This window comes from Marmota monax, unplaced genomic scaffold (assembly GCF_021218885.2).
Source record: "Marmota monax isolate L192 unplaced genomic scaffold, Marmota_monax_Labrador192_F-V1.1 WCK01_AAM20220418_F8-fsc00052, whole genome shotgun sequence".
Lineage (NCBI taxonomy): Eukaryota > Metazoa > Chordata > Mammalia > Rodentia > Sciuridae > Marmota > Marmota monax.
The window spans coordinates 7,760,487-7,783,515 of NW_026693473.1; the positions used below are offsets into that span (position 1 = coordinate 7,760,487).

The 23,029-nt window shown below is 40.6% G+C and overlaps 1 protein-coding gene across 1 annotated transcript; it reads right to left on the reverse strand.

Moving 5' to 3' along the window:
* Nucleotides 1–4,794: 4,794 nt before the first annotated feature.
* Smco1 (single-pass membrane protein with coiled-coil domains 1) lies at nucleotides 4,795–10,782 on the reverse strand. The gene is made up of 3 exons (XM_046457814.2): nucleotides 10,616–10,782; nucleotides 7,298–7,447; nucleotides 4,795–6,859 (listed from the first exon to the last, which is right to left on the reverse strand). The coding sequence occupies exons 1-3, from the start codon at nucleotides 10,663–10,665 to the stop codon at nucleotides 6,415–6,417; spliced, it is 645 nt and encodes a 214-aa protein (XP_046313770.1). The 5' UTR covers nucleotides 10,666–10,782; the 3' UTR covers nucleotides 4,795–6,414.
* Nucleotides 10,783–23,029: the final 12,247 nt, after the last annotated feature.

Below are 23,029 nucleotides of genomic sequence, written 5' to 3' on the forward strand. Positions count from 1 at the left end.
CCCGCCAAAACGCCCTTCCTCTTGCGACAACCCACCTAGGGCAGAGCCTCTAATGTTTGGCTGGGCGGGACTTCCGGGACCTGCGCACACCGCCCAGGCGGTTCCGCCCCCGTCTCTTCCCGCGATCTCAGCTCCTAGGGTCTAGTTGGGTATTCCCTGCCTTTCCTTGAAAGGTGGCCTCAGAGGCTGCAGAAACCTTTTTTTGGTACCAGGGATTGAACCCACGAAGGCTTAACTACTAAGCCACATCACCCCCCTCAGCCCTTTTTTATGTTTTATTTGAAGACAAAAGAGTCTCGCCGAGTTGCTTAGGGTCTCCCTAAGTTGCTAAGGCTGGCAACTTGATCCTCTTGCTTCAGCCTCCCAAATCACTGAGATTACAGGTAGAAAAGGGAAACCTCTAAAACTGGAACCATAATTTTTCTAATTTTTCCCTCAGTAATCTTCAAATTACCTTTTTCTATTAAGGTCCTAGTGTCAAAAGAAAATTTCGACAAATTCAGCTTAGAGATCTTAGTTGACTTTCTTTTGTCTCCCCCAACCACTATCCCCATACCAGGGACTGAACTCCGGCACTTGACCACTGAAGCGCATCCCAGCCCTATTTTGTTTTATTTAGAGACAGGTTCTCAGTTGTTTAGCGCCTCACTCTTTCTGAGGCTGGTTTTGAACTCGTGATTCTCTTGTTTCAACCCACCTAGAGGCTGGGATTCCAGGCCTGCGCCACCAAGTTGGCTCTTAAACTACCTTTTATTTTCGGTTTTGTTATTGGGTTCCCATGAGCTGGGAAAAGATTGGCTTTATAGGCAGAAAAGGGATGAAGAAAGTAAAAACAACAAAAAAAGACTGATGGTTGGTTTCAAAATTTCTTTCCTTGTAAAGTTGAAACAGGATTTCCTTATCTTACTGGATAAAACTGGCCTATTTGGGGATTTGGCTATCCTCTCTCTCTCTCTCTCTCTCAGTTTTGGTGATGAACCCAGGGCCTTGTACATGCTAGTCCAGTACTCTACCACTAAGCTACATTCACAGTCTCATCTCACCTGATTTATTTTGGAAGGTTAGTTTTGATTACCTAGCCTGGAAATTTGGCATGAGTAAATCCATTTCGGTTTGGTCTATTAGGCATAGTATAAGAACTCAGTCCAACGGCCTTCTATTTATTAAACATTAGGAAAGCATCCCTAAGAAAGTTGTTACCAGAGGTTCACTTCTCCGAGAAGTTAATGGTCAAAGTAACTGTAGACCTGAAACAACTTGACAGGCACTTATACTTCCTTCTATAGACCAGCCCCTTTAAGTCTGCTGCTTAGAGATAGATTGTTTTAGGATTGCCTTCCTTTCTAAAACCTTGAGGACTGCAAGCTTTGAAAAACCAGCCTCTACCTCAGAGCAAAGCCTGTCCAAGGAAGGGACATGGCCTTTGTCCTTGGAAAGACCCACAGAGCACTTCTAGGCACATTCCCACCCTGCTAAGTTGTTTATCTACAAATAACAGGAGAGATCTGCTGTGCCAGGTGTCCCTGACTCAGTCAGGCTAGGTGGGGATCCATAGCAACCCCTAGCAGCCACTAATCAGCAAGAGACAGGGAAATACCTGGGATGCAGATGACCCTCCCAGTAGTTTATGGTGTTGGGAAACCATGTAGTTCAGCACGAACACCCCTCTTGGCTTAAACCAATCAGTTCAAACGAATCCCTCTCTTGTACTAACCAATCACCCCTACCCAACTTGTTCCCACCAGTGAATGTGCTAATCGTGTTTTAGAGTTGTTTGATTTTCCCGCCGTGTGTGATGATTTGCTAAGAGATGCTATGATGTATGTGGGGGTCCCTGCCTTCTCCAAAGAATGTATAAAACTGCTGCAAACCCTGGGCTTGGGGCCTCTCAGCGTCACCAGTTGCTGTGTGTGCTCAAGCGGAGGACCGAGCTAGCTCGAAATAAATACCTCTTTGCTGTTTACATTGATCTTGGTCTCTGGTGGTCTTTTGGGGGTCCCGAGTTTGAGCATAATACATTGATTACTTAAGATATTGAGTACATTGTTCAAAATATTGTTCTGTAACCTAAGTCAATCATGATTAAGGTTTTACGTTTTCACCTCAATCACTAGGTGCTAGGTAAGGCAACTAGACTACATGACTCTTGACCTATTGTTCACTTCTAACTTTAAAGCATACCTATAATTATTTCATTAACCTTTAACTTTAAAGCATATTTATGATTATTGGTAAGCTTTCTTACTTCTAAACTAAAATCCCAGTAAAACACACTTAAAGTAGTGAAATTCTATTATTTAAAAGCCTACTACTCTGAAGTGCCTCTAAAATATATCTATGTTAATTTTACATGATTCTATTTTTAATTTCCAAGGTAATTTCCTTTTTTCATATGACCTATTCAACTGCTTTCTTAAAGAACTTCCTTGATCCTTGGTCAAAGCACATCAATTCTTATGTCTTTGTAATCTTTTAATTAAAGAGCAGGCTCTGCACCTCAACCCATTTGTCATTTATATTAACTATGTGTTTTCCATTTTCATCATAAGTTTCTGTGTAAGGCAAAGGAGGGTCTATTGGTTGGGGAATGTATTTTTATTAGCCTCTTGTCCTTGGGGGGATACCATAAGCTACGTATGGTGGTCCTTGTACTGTTGGCACAGCAATTGTTTTTCGGTAGCTAGGCTATTGTACAGGTTGTGGCTTTAGGATGGGGTTGGGGGGGGCTAGTTATCCATGGAATAAATATTTGGAATTGTTATAAATAAATAATATGGAATCCATGGAATAAATATTTCTTGTTGTTTAAGCTTGAGGAATAACACCATTGTTTGTATCCTGAGAGACACTGAAATGAGCCTCATGGCATGTCTCAATTGTATCCTTAGTCTCATTCTGGGAATTTTCCTGCAATCTCAGGCAATACATACTTTTATTATTGATTGAGTATGCCCTGTTATCCATATCAAGAGTATCATCAACAAAACACTTAACATTCCTAATGGTTCCAGTTTCCAGATGGTGCATCCCCCATGCTGTTACCCTGTCAGACAGCAGGTGCAGGAACGCCTTCACCACTCCTGTAATCCCATAGACTTGGGAAGCTGAGGCAGGAGGATTACAAGTTCAAGGCCAACCTTAGCAATTTAATGAGGCCCTAAGCAATTTAGCAAGACCCTGTCTCAAAAAAATAAAAAGGGCTAGAGATATAGCTCAGTGGTAAAATGCTCTGTGGGTTCAATCCTCAATACCAAAAAAAAAAAAAAAAGTGTACACCACTTTATTGTTAGGTTTCCATATAGGGCAAAGCTCTAGAAAGGAGGTTAACAAGAATATAATTTCACATTTTATGCATTTCAGCTTTAACTTTTTGTGTGTGTGTGTGTGTGTGTGTGGTGATAGTGGCATTAGGGATTGAACCCAGGGTCTTGCACGTGCTAAGCATGCACTCTGCCACAGAACTACATACCCAGGCCATTAACTTTTTGAACCACAACTGATTCTACAGAATTGGTTTCAATGAAAAACAAAATGAAACAGAATTTGGCTAGGAAAATGATGGGAAATTCATAAAGAATGTGATCCCCCTCCCCCAGAGTACTTAAAAGCCAGGCCCAAGGTTTGGTTTTGTTAAGCAAATAATAAATAAGGGTGTATAAACAAGGTCGTAGGAAGAGAAAAGGAAATCAATGGGCGTGAAACAGTCTTTAAGTCCATTTGGATTTGCTGAGGGCATTCAGGTTGGGTAAAGAAATGGTTTCCACCGCCTGGGGTTGTGGCTCAGCGGTAGAGCGCTTGCCTAGTGTGCGTGAGGCCCTGGGTTCGATCCTCAACACCACATAAGAATAAATAAATAAAGGTTAGGGCTGGGGTTATAACCAAGTGGCAGAGTGCTTGCCTAGCATGTGTAAGGCACTGGGTTAGAGCCTCAGCACCACATATAAATAAATTAAATAAAGGTATTGTGTCCACCTACAACTAAAATTTAAAAATAAATAAATAAATAAAGGTTAAAAAAAAGAAATGGTTTCCAGGTGGAGTCTAAACAAGGAGTTGTGGGTTCTTGGTAGAGAACTTTGGGAACTTGTGGTCCAATAATAACATAGGAGTAAGTGATTTTATATATAAGAAGCTCATGTGTTAACTGTTACTAGTATTGTTATTTGCTGTTATAAAGAGAAAGTCACATATGAAGAATTCCTGAAGCATACTATTTTACTGTGAAAAGAGAGATGGGAAACAGACTTGGGCATATATTCCAAGGCAGTAGGTTCATCCCATGTGCCAACTGACCAGTTGGCAGTGGATGCCTGGAATATGTGTAAAGTACAATTCCCAAGGAATATCTGGCTGAGCAGGACAGCATACTATATAATGGATTAGTGATGTCTACTGTGGGTGGTGAAGGGAGTCATCAGCATACATTCTATATATTTGTCTTCTTTATACTGAAGCTTTATTCCAGTCAGTTGCCTGTTAATAAAAGGCGAGGTCTAACTTTGTCCAGTTGTGTCAGTCCTTACTTGCTCCATGTTTTGGGTTTTTTTTTTAAATATTTTTTTTAGTTGTAGATGGGCACAATACCTTAATTTAATTTATTTATTATTATGTGGTGTTGAGGATCAAACCCAATGTCTCACGTATGTGAGGCAAACACTCTACCACTCACTTGCTCCATGTTTTACTCCCAGCACATAGTTGAGACATGCCGCAGTCTGGCTGGGCACAAATGCCGCAGTCTGGCTGGGCACACAATCACGAGCCACCACACAGCTTGTAGATTCAAACAGCAACTCTTTATTCCCGAACTCACACCAGCCGTCTACAATCACGTTCTGGGGAAATCCACGTTCTCTTCCCAAATCCACGTTCTCTGCCCAAATCCCACCTCCACTGGGCTTCTATCTCCAAAATATACTGTCTGAATCCCGTGAGAACTCAAGGGGAACTCAGGCAGCAGGATACGCCCTATTCCCAGCAGGAATAATCTTAAACCTTAAACCTGGAACCTAAACTGGGAACGCCCTAAACACGATTATCTTAAAACCGGGAACACCCTAATCTGCCTTGGTCCTTGAGCAAGGTCACGTACATTCAATGTCACTGCAACATGTCAGCAACATGGGGTACGCTGGCAAGGAAATTGTCATACCTACTTGGCTAATGGCTCCCAGCAGAGACATATTTTTGTATGACATAGAGCCACATCCCCAGCCTTTTTATTTTTTATTTTGAAACAAGTTCTCCATAAATTGCTTAGGGTCTTGCTAAATTGCTGAGGCTGGCCTCAACCTCTGGGTTACTGGAATTACAGGCATGCATCCTCATGCCCATCTTCCTCCTGTGACTTCTGAACAATGAAGAGTTGGCTTCTTTTTTGAAATTTTTTTATTTGTTTTGTGGAGTTGGCTTCTAATAGCTGCTAGGAGGGCATGGATAATGCATATTGAAGTGAAGGATATCACTCCCCATGGAGGAACTTTGGGCAATTGAAAACAGTTTAGACTGAGTGAGTACAACAGACAAATTTGCTTTCCTTCTTCCTTCGAAGGCCTAATTTTCTCAAACAGTATGTGGGTACAGAAGGACAGAGTGATAGATGTACCTGTTGAACAACCTGCTATGTCTCTCATGGCTCATCTTCAAGGTATATTACTTCATATCCTTCTCTACCCTACTTTCTTTCAGCATGCCTCCTCACTCTGACCACCTGAATTTGTACCTTCCAAATAAAGTGTCAGTACTTAATCCTCACCTTGTAAACAGGGTCCACATTTTTAAATATTTCTATTACAACACCTAGCACATGGCATTTGGTATTCAATAACCATTATAAATAAATGATCAGTTAATTCTCTTTTTAGTATAAATAACTATGATACTATACTAGAGAACACATATATGCCAGCATCTCATAATATAGATTTTAGGTGTTTTATTTTTATTCACCTTTTAATAAGTAGTACATTCACATAGTTCAAAATTCAAAATGTCCAAAAGGGATTAACAGTGAAATGACTTCCTCATATCTTTGACCTCTAAGGTCTTAATTTCTTTCCTGAAACAACTAATATAATTTCTTATGTATCTCTGCAGAATTTTATGAATCTCTGCAGAATATATGTTATATAACATATATACATATGTTATATAATATTTTTCCACTTAACAATAAATATATAATTAACAACACCAACAATACATTATGGTGATAACTCCCCATCATTAAACAAAGAGTCTCTTCATTCTTTTATAGAGCTAAATAGAAAATATTCATTGTATCACTTACAAAATCTTTAATACTGCTTTTACTTTTTGCCATAACAATAAATCTGCAGTAAATAAATTATGCATACATTTTACTATTTTCAAGATAAATTACTACAAGTGACATCAGGATCGTGGGGCAGAAGGTTAGTTTTTGACTGATGATATCAACTCTTTTAGGGGTGACTTTTGCTCTTCAGGGATCCTCTCTGCTTTCCCTTTCTCAATGACCTGAACAGCCCTCAGCAAACCATCCTGCAGAGCCTGGTTCTTTACCATGTTAGTGATCATGAATGTGATATCCCTGATGTACATCTGTCGTACTTTAGCAGCATAATGATCTGCCTTGTGACCATATGCAATAAAGAAAGTACAAAGTGCTGTGATATCTCCTTCTTGCAGCCCACATTCTTCCAGAACAGACTCCCACACAACTCTAATGCGCTTGTTCTTAACTTTTCGTCTAAGGACAGAGGCTAAGGTGGGAAGACCTCTCACCAGGTCTGGTAGTTTCTCAAGTACACGTGTGTGCAAGCTGATAAGTACTTCAATGACGTAGCTGTATAAAATATTCAATTCAATTGAAGTGAACCTATGAAAAAACATGGGGGACTTCTTATGCAACGGAACACTATTAACAGACATAAAAATGCATTTGATCATTACAAATCCAGTAGAAGAACCAGTTGTTGTATTTTAGAAAATACTTACTTTAGAACTAGACCCTGCACTAACCTAGATAGCTATGTTCTCAGGCTACCCTACTGTATGTTCTTCAGTGTCAAAGGAGTTTTATTATCCATCTCTGTGCTAGTGAGACTTTGGCAAGTAACAGGCACTGTGACGACATGTGTACCACAGGGCCTAGCATATAATACAGGTGCTAAAATTGATATTTTTTTCAATGCATAAACACAAGAAAATGTAATTTCTTCATAATCCATAGTTGGGACCATACTAAATTCAGTTTTGAAATAACAACTAAAAGCTTTTACCATAAAATTCCTCTGATTTCTCTATCAATACTCACTTCAGTGCCAAAACTGCTGTCCACATTTCATCTTGAGCTGCTTGGCTTGCCAAAGTCTTGCTATGATGTTCAAATTTCTGTGTCAGATTATCTTTGGTATTGTCCAGTTCTTTGAATTGTGCTTCTAAAGCTTGGAGTTTGTGGTCTACTCTATAGGATAAAAGAATCAGAGTTAGTTTAGGTCAGGGGAAAAAAACTAAGGTATTTCTTTAACCTAAGGTTCTAATGCATTATGTACAACCACCATGAAATTTGGTGTGTGTGTGTATGTGTGTGTGTTGCTATGTATCAAACCCAGAGCCTTGTGTGAGCTAGGCAAGCACTCTACCACAGAGCTATACCTCCAACCCCTGGGTAAATATTTAAATTTAAAATTATGAACAGATGGTACTGGGAAATTAAATTGATCAAATTATTTTATGTACATGTATGAATGTATAAAAGGAAGCCTACTATATGTATAATTATAATGTATCAATAAAAAATGTTAAATAAATAAATAAAATCATGAACAGATGTTTCCATTTGCCATTCCTTCTAGCATTCATATTTGTTCTTTCCTTACTTCAAACTTCTTAATTATCTAATTACTTGAATTATCTATCATGTCTTATCTTTATATTTCATACTTTGAGTATTTTATACAAGCATGACTTCAATTCTCACAACCATAAGATTTGAAACAGTCATTTTTACTAGTTTATAGATAAAGAAATTGAGTCTTAGAAAGATTGAGATTTAAAGTCATGTAACTAGCTAATACTGGGACCACTGTATAATTATATGGCTTTCTCTACCCTATCATGACTGTACAAATTTCCTTCAAGGTTCAAATTTCACCACCTTCTTGTTTTTGATTATTTTTAAAAATATTTTTGTTGGTTGTTGATGGACCTTTTATTAACTTATTTATATGTGGTGCTGAGATCAAACCCAGTGCTTTACATCATGCTGGGCAAGCACTGTATCTTTGAGCCACAACCCCAGCTCCTCTACCACCTTCTTGATTTCCTCTGGATCTGGAGATCTTCTTACCCTCCTGCTTCTCTCTTATAGGATTGATCTCTATTACCTATCCCTCTTTACCCTTACTTCATTTGTAGAGTTAGCTTTTCATAAACTAAGTTCTTAGAGGAAGAAAATCAGAGACCATTTCTTAGATATCTTTATGCCTGTCCTCCAATACCTAGAAGAGGTCTTACCTAGACGTAATAAAATATTTCTATGTTACATGATTGACATTTGTGATGTGAATGAGAGGCTGAGCCTTGTAACCCAACATGGGGATCGAGTAGCTTTGAATAGCCCTGATCACCAGAGGGCACTATGGCAGCAGAACTATATCTAACTGGACCACAAAAAAAAAAAAAAAAAAATTGGAGAAACAAAACTCACTTTCCTGAAGCCACCCACTTGTCTTTCATGAAATAAATGACGCATAAGAATACAAGTTATTTCCCCAGTGACCTGAATACCTTTGTGGTTGCTCTATCCTTGATGATCTTCTTTTGATCCTTAGTTTCTCCAAAGGCTAATTCAGCTTCAGGTACTACCTTGCTCCTAGGCTCTAGACCTGTATTTTCATCTGTTTTGCACATTTCTACCTGGAAATGTCAAACTCAACAGTCCTGAGCTGAATGTACTAACACCCCTTCCATCTTCAGAAATTATTATGGAGGGATTTTTCACTGCTTCAGATTCTATTAACACAGATAAGATGGAATATGAAATGTGCATTTCATAGATATACAAACCTGCATAATCTAATAGGGTAACAGTCTCTGTCTACAAGTAAAAAACCATGTCACCTGGCACACTGTTTGTATTAACTTTTAGATCTTTGAGACTATATTGCTATATAGCTCATCTCTAGCTTAAACTCTAGGAATAAATTCTAGCTTGTCAATCTGTATATAAGTTTATAATTGCAGCATTTTTTTAATCCTCCCGCCAAAAGGCATTCCTGGACCATTCTAAATAATTATTAAACAACATGCAAATCTGATTGCAGTCTGCTTTTACTATAATTCCCTAGCTCTGTTAATGACCTTACCAATTTATCCAATTACTTGAACTAAAAATCTCAGAATAATTCTCAACCCTGTTTTCTCTCATCCTCCAATTAATGTCTCTTTAATCTATCCTCTCCTCTGCATCCCAAGATCTAAGCCAGCTCATCCTCTGTAATCAAGAAACTTGCTTCCATGTCCAATCCATCCTCCAGACATAGTTTTTAAAATACAATCTGATTGGGCTGGGGTTGTGGCTCAGTAGTAGAGCACTTGCCTAGCATGTGTGAGGCTCTGGGTTCAATCCTCAGCATCACATAAAAATAAGTAAATAAAGTCATTGTGTTCTTCTACAACTAAAGAGAAGTATATATTAAAAAATACAGTCTGATTATGTAACCCAACAGATGATATACCTTTTATGCCACCCTGATTTGCCCAATAACTTTAGATCCCAAATGGCATCTCCTCAGCAGGAAACATGAAGCCATTCCCCTTTCCTTCATCTTCTGCCTGTTCTCTTACACATTTTAGTCACTAATATGTAATTCCAAACTTACATATGGCTTTCATGTACTGTTTCCTCAGTCTAGATTCCTTCCCACATTTTCATTTCCTCATAAACTTCACTCTCATTGCTCAAATGTTCCTATAGAAAGAGTCCTTTTCCTAATGTCAAAGGCAAAATTGAGTTTTCTGCCCTTGTGTTCCATTAACTCTTTAGAAACCACCATTAGCTGTGCTGTGCACTCCTTGAGGGCAGAAACCACATTTTACACTTTTTTTTTTTTAACAAAAGCAAAAAGCTTTTATTGAAGGCTGACCAACAAGGAAACTGGAGACATGCTCAAGTCTCTCAGTTTGGATTATTGTAAATCTAGCATTTAGTATGTATATGAATTGAATGGCATTACAGCAGATTTTTACATTTTGGGAGTTGGTACCAGGATTGAACTCTAGGGCATTTGACTACTGAGACACATCCCCAGCCATGTATTTATATATATATAAAATTTAGAGAGAGGGCCTCACTGAGTTGCTTAGCACCTCGCTTTTTGCTGAGGCTGGTTTTGAACTCACAATCTTTCCTGTCTCAGCCTCCAAAACTGCTGGGATTACAGGCATGTGCCACTGCAAACAGCTTAATTTACATACTTTTTTTGAACTTGGAAGACTTAAACCATTTTAACAGAAAATTCTAATTAGCATGTCTGTAGTTCTTTTCTTATTTCTACTCTTTATTCTTTGCTTCCCCATCTTCCCAGAATTTGAGACACATGCTTATTGCCCCCTAGGACCCCTTAGCAACCTTTTTATTGCCTCCTTCAAGGATATCGAGGTTGTGGTTTCATTGTTCATCTTCTTAAGTAAAAATGAAAAGAAACAAAATAAAGCAAAACAAAACCCAATAGATGTTTGAATCCAAGGTTTTCTGCTTGTTTTTCCACTCAGCAACAGGCAGCAGCAATGTGAACATTCAATCTAAATTCTGCCTAAAGGTCACTGAGTACAAGAGCTTTTAATAGCTTGTTCCAAATATAGTTTCAAATAACTGATCTTGTGAACACAGGTGTCCTAGAATGCACTATAACATTTGCCTTTGAAAACTGACCCATAGAGTATCAACATAGACCCACAAACTTATACAATTATAATTACAATTTTAATTTTAATTATATATATATATATATATTCACATAAAATTAAATATATATGCTAGTATTAAATTTGATGGAAATGTTACCCATATTTTAACAGCTTCCCATTTTTATGGAACTTACAAACCAAATAAGTTTAAAAAGTGCCCCACATCTTTTATGATGATTATGATTTTAAAGGTAAAAATCTACCATTAGAAACTATAGGTATTTATTGAGAGTTTCTAGTATTAGACTAGGAATTACCAAAAAAAAAAAAAAAAAACAAAACAAACAGGATTGGGTACATAAAACAGGATTCCTGCTGGGCAAATTGGTTTGAACCTGGTGTGGGGGGGTGGGGGTGGGGGGAATTGAGAAAGGGGGCTTTTAAAGAAGTGATTCAAAGGCTACATTCCATCTATCAGGAGTTGTAATTCATTTGTTAATTTGGGAGTTAAGTCATTTCTGAGATCTTCCAGTGCCTTCTTCAAGTTTGAATAATTTCATTCCAATGGTGGGGTGTGTGTGTGTGTGTGTGTGTGTGTGCTCAAGGACAGATAACTCTGCCTAGAATGGGGAAGAAAGGTAATCCTGTTTCCCCTAATGTATTAGGGAGTAGGGGGGGATTTGGAAAAGAGAGAAAGAAATGTGTCTATTTTAAAAGTAAACCACATTGGCAGAGCAGCAAGGGTTATATTCAAAGCATAAAGTGGAGCACTGTTACAACAATACTCCAACTGAGGAAGTTTGAGCCTGAACAAAAATTACCCTTATGAAGGTTTTTGTGGCACTGAAGTTAGAATTAGGCAGTCAGTTTTATAAAGGAAGATGGAAAAGCCTCCCCTTCTCTTACTCTTAACTCCCCTCTCCCTCCCCCCTCCCCTCTCCCTCTCCTCCCCTCTCTCTCTCCTCCCCTCCCCTCCCCTCTCCCCCCTCCCCCTCCCTCTCCTCCCCTCCCTCCCCCTCCCCTCCCCTCTCTCACCCCCCCCCCCTCTCCCTCTCCTCCCCCCCCTTCCCCTCTCCCCTCTCTCTCCCCCTCCCCTCTCCCTCTCCCTCCCTCCCTCCCCCTCCCTCCCCCCTCCCCTCCCCCCCCCCCCCCCCCCTCTCCTCCCCCCCCCCCCCCTCCCCTCCCCTCTCTCTCCCCCCTCCCCTCTCCCTCTGCTCCCCTCCCCTCCCTCCCCCTCCCCTCTCTCTCCCCCCTCCTCTCCCTCTCCCCTCTCTCCCCCTCCCCTCTCCCTCTCCCTCTCCTCTCCCCTCTTCTCTTTCTCTCTCTCTCTCCCTCCCTCCCTCCCCCTCTCCCTTCTCTTCTGCGACTGGCCACTAGGGTCCTGCTAATAAAATGGTTGTTTTGGCTTGTTGAGAGGGAGAGGGAGAGGGGAGAGGGGAGTTAAGAGTAAGAGATGGGGAGGCGGAGAGTAAGAGAGGAGAGAGAGAGAGGGTGAGAGGAAGAGAGAGAGGAAGAGTAAGAGAAGGAACACGAACAGGGTACTGATATTTATGGGCTTAACACAGGAGAGGAGGAGCAAGGCGAGTGGGCTGTTACTTCTTCATTGGCCGAAAGTTCGCGCCACTTCAGGGATTGGAGGTGACGGTTCGCGTGCCATTCAGTGAGTCATGGACCTGAGCTCCAGGAAGATAAGTGCCATCTTTACCAACAAGTCTAGATAGGTAAATCAAGTCAGATGGAGTCAGGACAATTTTGAGGGAGTCCAAGTTGGCAAGTTGGAGACTGTCCCCTGAGGGATTGAAATGTTAATTCATTCAGAGCCCTTCCTCCACCCTTATCAAGAGCCTGCCCCTGCTCCAACCCGTTGCTAAGGTAACCTGTCCCAGGAATCGCCCCTCCCTACAGGGAGTTATAAAGTTGTTAATTAATGTGTCCTGGGCTACTCTACCCGGTCCTTCCTCTTCAGCACACCTGTTTACCACTTTTTGGCCATCCCACCGAGCATACCTGGGCTTAGAGAGAAAGATAAGGGGAAGAAGGCTGGAGAACAAAGAAAGCCTAGGACATAGAAAAAGGGCAGAACACCTTGCTTCTTGGGATACCAGGATACCAGCTAAGGCCTCCTTCTCCCTCCCAGAAGAAGTCTATGTTACTCCTTTTTAAGTAAACCCTGTTATATGCTTGCCTCAGCCTGCTTCTCTAATGTTCAAACTTCAACATTTGAGGGAGCAGAACTCATCACTGATAACTGGCAGTATCAGCAGTAGCCTTTGCTCAGTGCATAATTCTGAGGCACCAGGAGTAGTGGCAGGCACATGTTAGTTGTGGAACTGTTATGCTCAAATTCGGGACCCCTAAAGACCACCAGAGACCCAAGATCGATGTAAGCAGCAAAGAGGTGTTTATTGTGAGCTAGCTCGGTCCTCCGCGCACACACACAGCAACTGGTGATGCTGAGAGGCCCCGAGCCCAGGGTTTGCAGCAGTTTTATACATTTTTTGGAGAGGGCAGGGACTTCACATACATCATAGCCTCTTTTAGCAAATCATCACACACCGTGGGAAAATCAAATAACAACTCTAAAACATGATTAGCACATTCACTGGCAGGAACAAGTTGGGTAGGGGTGATTGGTCAGTACAAAAGGGGTATTCGTTTGAACTGATTGGTTTGAGCCAAGAGGGGTGTTCGCGCTGAACTACATGGTTTCCCAACATGTTATCAACCACCATAAACTGAGAGGGTCATCTGGCATGCTGATTGGTGGCTGCTAGGAGGTTGCTATGGATCTCCACCTAGCCTGACTGAGTCAGGGACACCTGGCGCAGCAGATCACTCCTGTTATTTGTAGATAAACAACTTAGCAGGGTGGGAATGTGCCTAGGAATGCTCTGTGGGTTTTTCCAAGGACAAAGGCCATGTCCCTTCCTTGGACAGCTTTGCTCTGAGATAGAGACTGGTTTTTCAGAACAAGTAAGTATTCCTGATTACTGGAACGTGTCTCAATGAATAGGTAGGATAAATAGTAAAATGGTCAGGCAGTCAGGGTAATAAGTCCCATTTAAGACTTTTTTTTCAAAGGTAAAGACAAGTAAATGGAAATAATCAGAAACATTCCCACAAGGCTTTGTCCCAGATGTTGGGGTGGGGCAAATGGAGGTTACAGGAAAGTTCGAATTCAAGGACTAAAAGGACACAGTAAATTAGAAGGTCATGGGTTGAACCAATAGCCTTGATACTTTTATAATACCTGGTTCACATAGATTTTTGACTAATAACATTGGTACTTTTCTAAGACCTGATTAGCACAGACAGTGATCAATGCTCCTCTCAGTAGCTATATAAATCCCTAAACTAGTACAGTTGCCCCGTGGGAGCTCTGCCTTTCTTCTTTTCACTTGAATAAATCCTTGTATAGGGATACCTCTTCTCCTGTGACAAAGTCACAATTTAATGGTGGCTTAATATATTTGTAACAGAGGTTCACTTGATACTTTGACTATATCCTTGTGGCTTTGAAACTTACATGATTTTTTCTTTTTCCCAATCTTCTTATCCCTGATTTCCTCCCTGATCTTCTTTTCTCTAACCTTCTCCTCCTTCCTGATCTTCTTTTCCTAACCTTGTCCTTGATCTTCTCTGATCTTCTTTCCCCTAACTTTCTCCTCCCTGATCTTCTTTTCTCTGGTCTTCTCCTTCCTGATCTCTCTTCCCTAATCTCATTTTCTCCAAATCACCTCTTTAAAAAAACTTCTCGGTTCCCCATGATGGGCAGAATCATAGCCTTTGGTACAGGAGTCCCCTGTGTTTCTCCTTTGATAGCAAAGCAATAAACCTTCTTTTTCATGTTTTTTCAAAACCATGTCCTCATTATTGGATTGGCATGGGACAAGGACTGACCTTTTGGCAATAATTTTTCCAACATCCCAGCCCTAGGCATCCGGTCTCCTATAGATTTGCCTGTTCTTAAGTGGGGTACAGTGACACATGCCTATACAGTGGCACATACTTAGGAGCATGAGGCATCAGGATCGTAACTTCAAGGTCAACCTGGGCAACTTAGCAAGATCATTGTCAGATCAGGCCAGGTAGGCAGCGACCAAAGGAGGCAGATTTAAAAGGGCCGCTGAATGTTGAGAGCCACAGCCGAAGGCGCCCCAGCAAACTTCCAGCTGCCGGCTGATGATTGGCTCACAGTGGCCCCAGCAACATCTAGCTGATTGGCTCCTCGGCCCCAGCAACATCTAGCTGATTGGCTCCTCTGCGGTGATGCTCATTGGGCTGTTTCCCTGCCCTTTCAGACCACGGAGCTGCTCATTGGGGGACTTTTTTGGCTCCGCCCACATGACCCAGCCAATCGGCCTCAAGAGCAGGAGGATTGTGGGAGGTGGAGAGAAGCTTATGTGGGAGAGAGAGGCTTGTGGAAAGCCGGTGGTGGCAGTTGAGGCTCTGAGGGTTTTTCCTGAGAGGCTGTTTTGTTTGGCATGTGTGGTTCTAAAAATAAAGTTAGTTTCTTTTGACAAGTGGCTCCTGATTGTGCCCAGCCAGACTGTGGCATTTGGTGGCCCGTACGGGGAATGAACCCGCGACTTTGGCGTTCTCAACATTTGGCATTACTCATATAACAGGAATCCCATACAATCCACAGGGACAAGGCATAGTTGAAAGAGCTCATCAAACTATTAAAATGTACTTATTAAAGCAAAAAGAAGGAATTGGGAAGGGGTACATATTCCCCAAAGATAAACTTAAAATAACCCTTTTTACTCTAAACTTTTTAAATTTGGATTCATCAGGACTTAGTGCTGCGGAAAGGCATATGTGTCCAAAAAATGTGCATAAGCCCAAGGTACTTTGGAAGGATATTCTAACAGGACAATGGAAAGGTCCTGACCCAGTAATTGTCTGGAGTCGGGGGTCTGTTTGTGTGTTTCCACAGGGAGAACAGCAGCCGATTTGGATTCCAGAGAGATTAACCAAGGTCCTGACCCAGTGATTGTCTGGAGTCGGGGGTCTGTTTATGTGTTTCCACAGGGAGAACAGCAGCCGATTTGGATTCCAGAAAGATTAACTAAAGCGATTTCTACAGACCAAAAAGAAGATGATTTGGCTCAAATCCATAACAACTGATATCCAAAACTCCAGTTTGGCTATTCTTACATCTGCAACAGAACCAGGATGCTTTTTTCAGTATCTATTTTATTATTGCCCTTTGCCATATCATGAAGTTCTATTTTGTTTTTTGAGCTCATACAGACCTAGGTTAATGTTTTGCTGATCAGTTCTATTTTTTGACTATAGAGTTTTTAAACATTGCAATGGAGATTTCACCTGTAAAATGTTATAAGGCCTTTACTATAATGTTATGTGTTGTATGTATTATATTATGTGTGCACACTTGTGTTTTGTGTTATATGTTTGAATGTATGTATGTCCATATATCATATATGATGAGCGCTCATGATAAAATGGATCCAAATATTTTTTTTTCAAGTGATTTATATGGTTTAATTTAAATTGGGTAAACAACTGTTGAGGATTGTTTTAATATGTAAACAAAAAAGAAGGTTAACAGATCTGTTTGTTTACTTTCACCTTTCCTTTTCATTATATTTAATAATTCTCTTAAAGATAATGTAAATTGTTAAGAAAATTGTTTTCTTTTAGTGCCTTCTGTAATGTTACATAATTTTTTCTTTAGCCATTATTGCCAGAATTCCTATCTTCATCCCAGTGCTGGTGAAGTCAAAGATAAAACCAATCTACAGCTTCTACAATAGCCATCACTGAACTGCTTGCAGAACTTGCCTGGACACATTGTGAGCTCACCTGTATGCATTGTGAACTATCTGTTGGTGCAGCGATTTGTGGTAGTGTTGGGGTATTTTTGCTGATGATGTCATTGGTGGTACAATTTTTCCAAAAGGAGCCGTCAATTGGCTTGGTGTATCTTCCTCCCTTCTGCTTGTCATGATCGTCCAGCTAAAATTTGGGGGCCAACAGAGGTGAGGCAAAGAACCTCACCCCCCCGCTGGTACAAAGACCTCTCCACAGGTGTGGCTGTATACTGGACCGGTAGTCAGTGACGGGTAAGATCCAATTGCAATGGTACCAACCTAAGGACCATATGTACTATTGGACAACCTAAGGCAGGCACGGTCCCTAAGCCACATGCTTGTTGTTTAAACAGAGAGGGGGAGATGTTGAGAGCCACAGCCGAAGGGGCCCCAGCAAACTTACAGCTGCCAGCAAACTTCCAGCTGCCGGCTGATGATTGGCTCACAGCGGCCCCAGCAACATCTAGCTGATTGGCTCCTCTGCGGTGATGCTCATTGGGCTGTTTCCCTGCCCTTTCAGACCACAGAGCTGCTCATTGGGGGACTTTTTTGGCTCCACCCACGTGACCCAGCCAATCGGCCTCAAGAGCAGGAGGATTGTGGGAGGTGGAGAGAAGCTTGTGTGGGAGAGAGAGGCTTGTGGAAAGCCGGTGGTGGCAGTTGAGGCTCTGAGGGTTTTTCCTGAGAGGCTGTTTTGTTTGGCGTGTGTGATTCTAAAAATAAAGTTAGTTTCTTTTGACAAGTGGCTCCTGATTGTGCCCAGCCAGACTGCGGCAGCTGAACAGGCTTTTGAGATATCACTCCTGGGCGGAACTCGATCAGACCCACAGAGGGGACAGGGGAAGGGTCTGAGGAGAAACCGCGTGGAAGCTTGACCGAACTGGACTTTTATGGGGCTTACAGCAGGAAGGGAAGGGCTTGGGACAGGAAGAGGTATTTTTAGGGTCCCTTGCCCCCTTGGAGTTGGTCAAGGGAGTTGGCTGAACTCCAGGATTGGCCAGGGGGTCCTGCTGATTTACAGGTGTTAGTCAGGAGATCTGGCTGATTGACAGGCATTTCTGCGGGCATCTGATTGATGTTATTTTCTGGTGCAGGCTGCTTTGTTCTAAGCCACCAAGTCACCACCAAGTTGCCACCGCCACCACCGACCTAACAGTCATGTCTTAATATAAAAATTAAAAAATATAAAAAATAAAAAAAGCTCAGTGATAGAGCCCTCCTGAATTCAATCCCCAGTACTGTAAAACAAAACCAAAAAAAAAAAAAAAAAAAAAACCCCAAACAAATAGATTTGCCTATTCTTGTCATTGTATAGTAATTTTTATTGGATGATAGTCATTATAATGTTCCAATGTTGATTATATGGATTTTATTGTATTCCTTTCAAGAATAATTGAGTTTTGTCCTGGTAGGCCATTAGTTTACTGTAAATCAGAGCCATCTTTAAAGGTATGTTTCTATTTATTTATTTGGTACTGGAGATTGAACCCAGGGTGCTTAACCACTGAGGCACATCCCCAGCCTGTTTTATATTTTATTTAGAGACAGGGTCTCCCTATGTTTCTTAAGAGCCCCACTGTCGGAACCGCCCTCCGACAGAGGTAGTGAAGTGCACTAGACCAGCTAGTGTCTCCGGGACTGAGCGAGATGATGAATGTCAAGATCTGGCCCGCCACCCAGCCTGGCCAAGAATCACACCGAGTCGGGAGTTGAGTCAACCATAGAGGTGCAGCAATTTCAACTTTATTGTGTCAGGGACAAGGTTATATAGTGATAGGAGGGGGTAAGAAAAGACAGTAACGAGAACCAATAAGGGGCAATTACGTCACTATCACTATGGGGCCTAGGCAGATTTCAGACTGAACCATTAGGTGGGGCTAAAGTCAAAAAAGCCTGCGCACCAATCCAGCCAGGTCACATATATGGAAATGCTCTGGAAGAACCCATGAGGCCACCTCAACCAACACCCAATAATAGCCACAGTCCTAAGGGAGGTAAAAGGTCCCAACACCCCACCAAGTTGCTGAGACTGGCTTTGAATTTGCGATCCTCCTGCCTCAGTCTCCTAAGACTCTGGGTTTACAGGTGTGTACCTCCATGCTTTGCTGCCCACATTCCTGTTTGGTATATCTAGAAATAGAATTACTGTGCCACAGGCTGTTCTTAAAATCTGATTTACACATATACCAATTAGTTTTGAAAACGGTTTTATCATTTCATTCCCATATGCAGTTCTAGTTTCTCTGCAGTTCCACAAATACTGATATTGTCAGTTTTTAAAATGTTAGCCTTTCTGGTAGGTATGTTTTAATTTGCACTCCTAGTTTCCAATGAAGTTGATTGTTGGAGGCTGCAATCAAGTCGAGATGGTGCCTGGCAGTTTGCCAGGAGGAGTGGTTTGTGAGGCAAAGCCACTGAGCCATTAAGAAGGTGGAGATTCCTCATTGGCTGACTGCTGTATCTAGATGATGCTAATTGAGTCAAGCTGTGTGTAATCATTTAGGTATATATACCTCTGTTGTTCCACAATAAAGTAGTTCCCGCTTCAACCTTCAAGTTGCTTGTCACCTCCCGGCCGGACTTCGGTAGTTGATCACCTTTTCATATTTATTGTTCTTTGGACATTTATTAGCTTATTCATATCTTTTACTCACGCATCTGTATATTTTTGGTTTTGGGTATTGAACCCCATGGCCTTTTTCATGTGTTAAGCCCATACTCTACCACTGAATCACTCCCAGTGCCTCTTTTGCCCATTTTTTTTAGTGAATTCTCTGACTTTTAACTATTGTTATTGATTGATCATTTAATTTATTCTGATTTTGAGTCCTTTATCAGTTACATATATTATTCAGATCTTTTTTTGATTCCCTGGCTTCGTTTTCACCATTTTTTTGTGTGTGTGTTGTGTATGTGTGTGTGTGTGTGTGTGTGTTTCTGAGGATCAAACCCAGGGCCTCACGTGTGCTAGGGCAAGCACTGTACCACTGAGTCATACAGTCCCTTTTAACCATCTTAATGATGTTTTGATGTGTGTGTGTATATATTTTTTTAAAGTTTCTAATTTTACTATAGTCCAACAGATCAATGCTTTCATTTTTTATGCCTTATGTATGAAATCTTTCCTACCCCAAGGTCATATTTTTATTTCCTTTTAGAAGTTTTATTGCTTTATCTATCTCATTTATATCTACAATACACTTGAAAATAATTTTTGGATAATGTGAAGAAAGAGATTAAGGTTCATATCTTCTCCTTGTGGATAAACAATTGACTCAATCCCATTTATTACAAAGACTGCTCTGCAGCACACTTTTTTTTTTTTTCCTTTTGAGACTGGATCTAGTGATGTTGCCCAAGCTGGCCTCAACCTCCTGGGCTCAAGTGATTCTCCTGCCTCAGCTTCCCTCTGGGACTACAGATGCATACCCAGCACTAAATCCATTCTTTTTTTTTTTTTTTTTTTTGGTATCAGGGATTGAACTCAGAGGTGCTTAACCAGTAAACCACATCCCCAGCCTCTCTAAATTTTAGTTAGAAACAGGGTCTCTCTAAGTGCTGAGGCTGGCTTTGAACTTGTGATTCTCCTGCCTCAGCTTTCCCCACACCCACCTAAAATCCTTTTTTTTTTTTTCCCTTTTTTGGTGTCTCAGCCTCCTGAGTATCTGGGATTGCAGACGTACAACACTGTGTGAACCATTTTTTTTCTTTTTGGAACTTGGGATTGAGCCCAGGGATGCTTAACCACAGAGCCACATACCCCAATTCTTTTAAATATTTTATTTAGAGACAGGATCTTGCTAAGTTGCTTAGAACTTCACTTAAGTTGCTGAGTCTAGCTTTGAATTTGTGATCTCAAAGGATGATCCTCACACTATACTGTAACATGTTAAACTGATTCTGTAAGCGATAACCAGTGTTTTTATTTGTTTGTTTTAGGAATAGGATCAAGGCATTTAGTTTGTTTTTGGTTTTGGATGGGGTCTTGTTATGTTGTCTAGGCTGGTCTTGAAATCCTGGGCTCAAACAATCCTCCTGCCTCAGCCTCAGAGCAGTTAGGACTATTGGCACACACCCATCCTAGGTATTATAATTATTAATACTAATTTGTGGTACTGTGATTGAAGCTAGGGGTCTTCTACCACTGAGCTATATTCTGAGATCCTTTTATTCACTTTTTTTTTTTTTTTTTTTTGAGGCAGGGTCTAAGTTGCCCAGACTAGCCTCCAACTTGTTTTCTCCTGCCTCAGCTTCCTAAGTCACTGGGATCACAGGCATGTGTCACCATGCCCCCCTAGGGGTGGGTGTGTGTGTGTGTGTGTGTGTGTGTATTTTTAAGTAAAATAATTTAAATTTTCAAGTAACCACAAAACTCCTTGTATTTTCTTTTCAACATCTGCATCAAGTCTCTGTTAAACACATATCATTTGAAAGAACATAGAATCTTTTTGTCTTTCTTTGTAACATGTTTTTCCAACTATGAACACATCAGTAATTCCCATGCCATTAAACATTTTTCTAAGCATATTTTAAAAATTTTTTCTTAAACTTTTAAATTTGTTTTAATTAGTTATACATGACAGTAGAATGTATTTATGCACTTTAATATATTATACATAGATGGGATATAATTTCTCATTTTTCTGAGTGTACATGTTGCAGAATCATACTGGTCATGCAAATATATATATATTTATATATATATATTATTACTATATATATATATATATATATATATATATATATATATAGTAATAATGTCTGTCTTATTCTACTATCTTTTCTATCCCCACATCCCCTCTCCTCCTCTCCCATCACTTCCCTCTACCTAATCTAAGATAACACTATTCTTCTCCAGTGTCCCTCCCCACCTTATTGTGAATTAGCATCCACATATTAGAGAAAGTATTCGGCCTTTGGTCCAGCTGGATATTTTTTAAATCAACAGGGTAAATCTGATTTGTGGCCAGGGTGATAAAGTACTGGTCTCGGAGGACCTAAGTTTTGCAGGGAATATCATCCTTTGAAGATTTCTCCAATGATGGAGATGGACAAGATATATGGTAGAATAATACAGCTAGTGATGTTCTGAAAAAAATGAACAAGGATTTTATGATCCTGGAAAATAACATTTAAAATTTTTGTTTTGACTTTTGGAAATTGAAATTATATTAATTGTAAAGAAATGTATTTAGGCTGGGCATGGTGGCACATGCCTATAATCCCAGCAGCTTGGGAAAATGAGGCAGGAAGATTGGGAGTTCAAAACCAGCCTCTGTAATTTATCAAGGCCCTAAGAACTTAGTGAGACCCTAAGTTTTATTTTTAGTTTTATTTTTATTCTCAAAAATAAAAAATGTGGTGGCACACAACTGTAATCTCAGCAGCTCAGGAGGCTAAGGCAAGAGAACTGTGAGTTCAAAGCCAGCCTCAGCAACTCAGTGAGGCCCTGACTCAAAATAAAATATAAAAAGGGCTGGGGATGTGGCTCCGTGTTTAAGTGCACATAGGTTCTATCCCTGGTAAAAAAAAAAAAAAAAAAAAAAAAAAAAAAAGCCAAAAAAAAAACAGAATAAGAAAAAATGTTGAAAATTCTAAGAACCAAAAGAATAAGGCATCATAAAGAGCAGTAACATCAGTTAGAAAATTAGAGTATGTTATTTTAAAAGGAGTAAATTTTCAGTAAGAGAATTAACAGATACAAGGAGAAAGAGAAGTATGTGCCTAGTCTCCCCAATGCTTTTTTGGAAACAAACCCATTATCAAAAGGGTTTTGTCACATGCAGCTATGTGTCCTGATTAATCTCAGCAGCTACGTGCCACTTTGGAGAACTGGTGGTAATAACATCAGAATGGCTAGTTGGGGTCAGTCTGGGCAGATAAGTGGGTCTAAGTAGTTAAACCTGCTTACCTTCTGTGTTCCCTTCCTGGATTTATGTTCCCTTCCAGGATCCACCCAGTCACTGAGGCCAGAAACCTGGGCTTCATCTTGACTCCAATATCTCCTACTGATAATGTGACTAATTTTCCTACTTGGCTACTTTAGGATTTACACTAAAATCAGTAGGGCACAATGGTGTATGCCTGTAATCTCAGTTGCTCGGGAGGCTGAGAAAGAAGCATCATAAGTTCAAAGCTGGTCTTGTCAACTTAAGTGCGGTCCTTAGCAACTTAGTGGGACCCTATCTCCAAAAGAAAAATAAAAAGGGCTGGGGATGTGGCTTAGTGGTTAAACACTCCTGGGTTCAATCTCCAGTACAAAAAAAAAAAAAAAAAAAAGATTTACATAAAAATACTCT

What these genes read in the sequence shown, in the direction of transcription:
- Smco1 (XM_046457814.2), bottom strand. Translation starts at nt 10,665, where the DNA reads ATGAACAATGAAACCACAACCTCGATATCCTTGAAGGAGGCAATAAAA. An exon ending in TTGAAGGAGGCAATAAAAAG is followed by an intron (nt 7,448 to 10,615) that starts GTTGCTAAGGGG and finishes TTTATCCTATAG; the next exon opens with AGTAGACCACAAACTCCAAG. An exon ending in ACAGCAGTTTTGGCACTGAA is followed by an intron (nt 6,860 to 7,297) that starts GTGAGTATTGAT and finishes GTTTTTTCATAG; the next exon opens with GTTCACTTCAATTGAATTGA.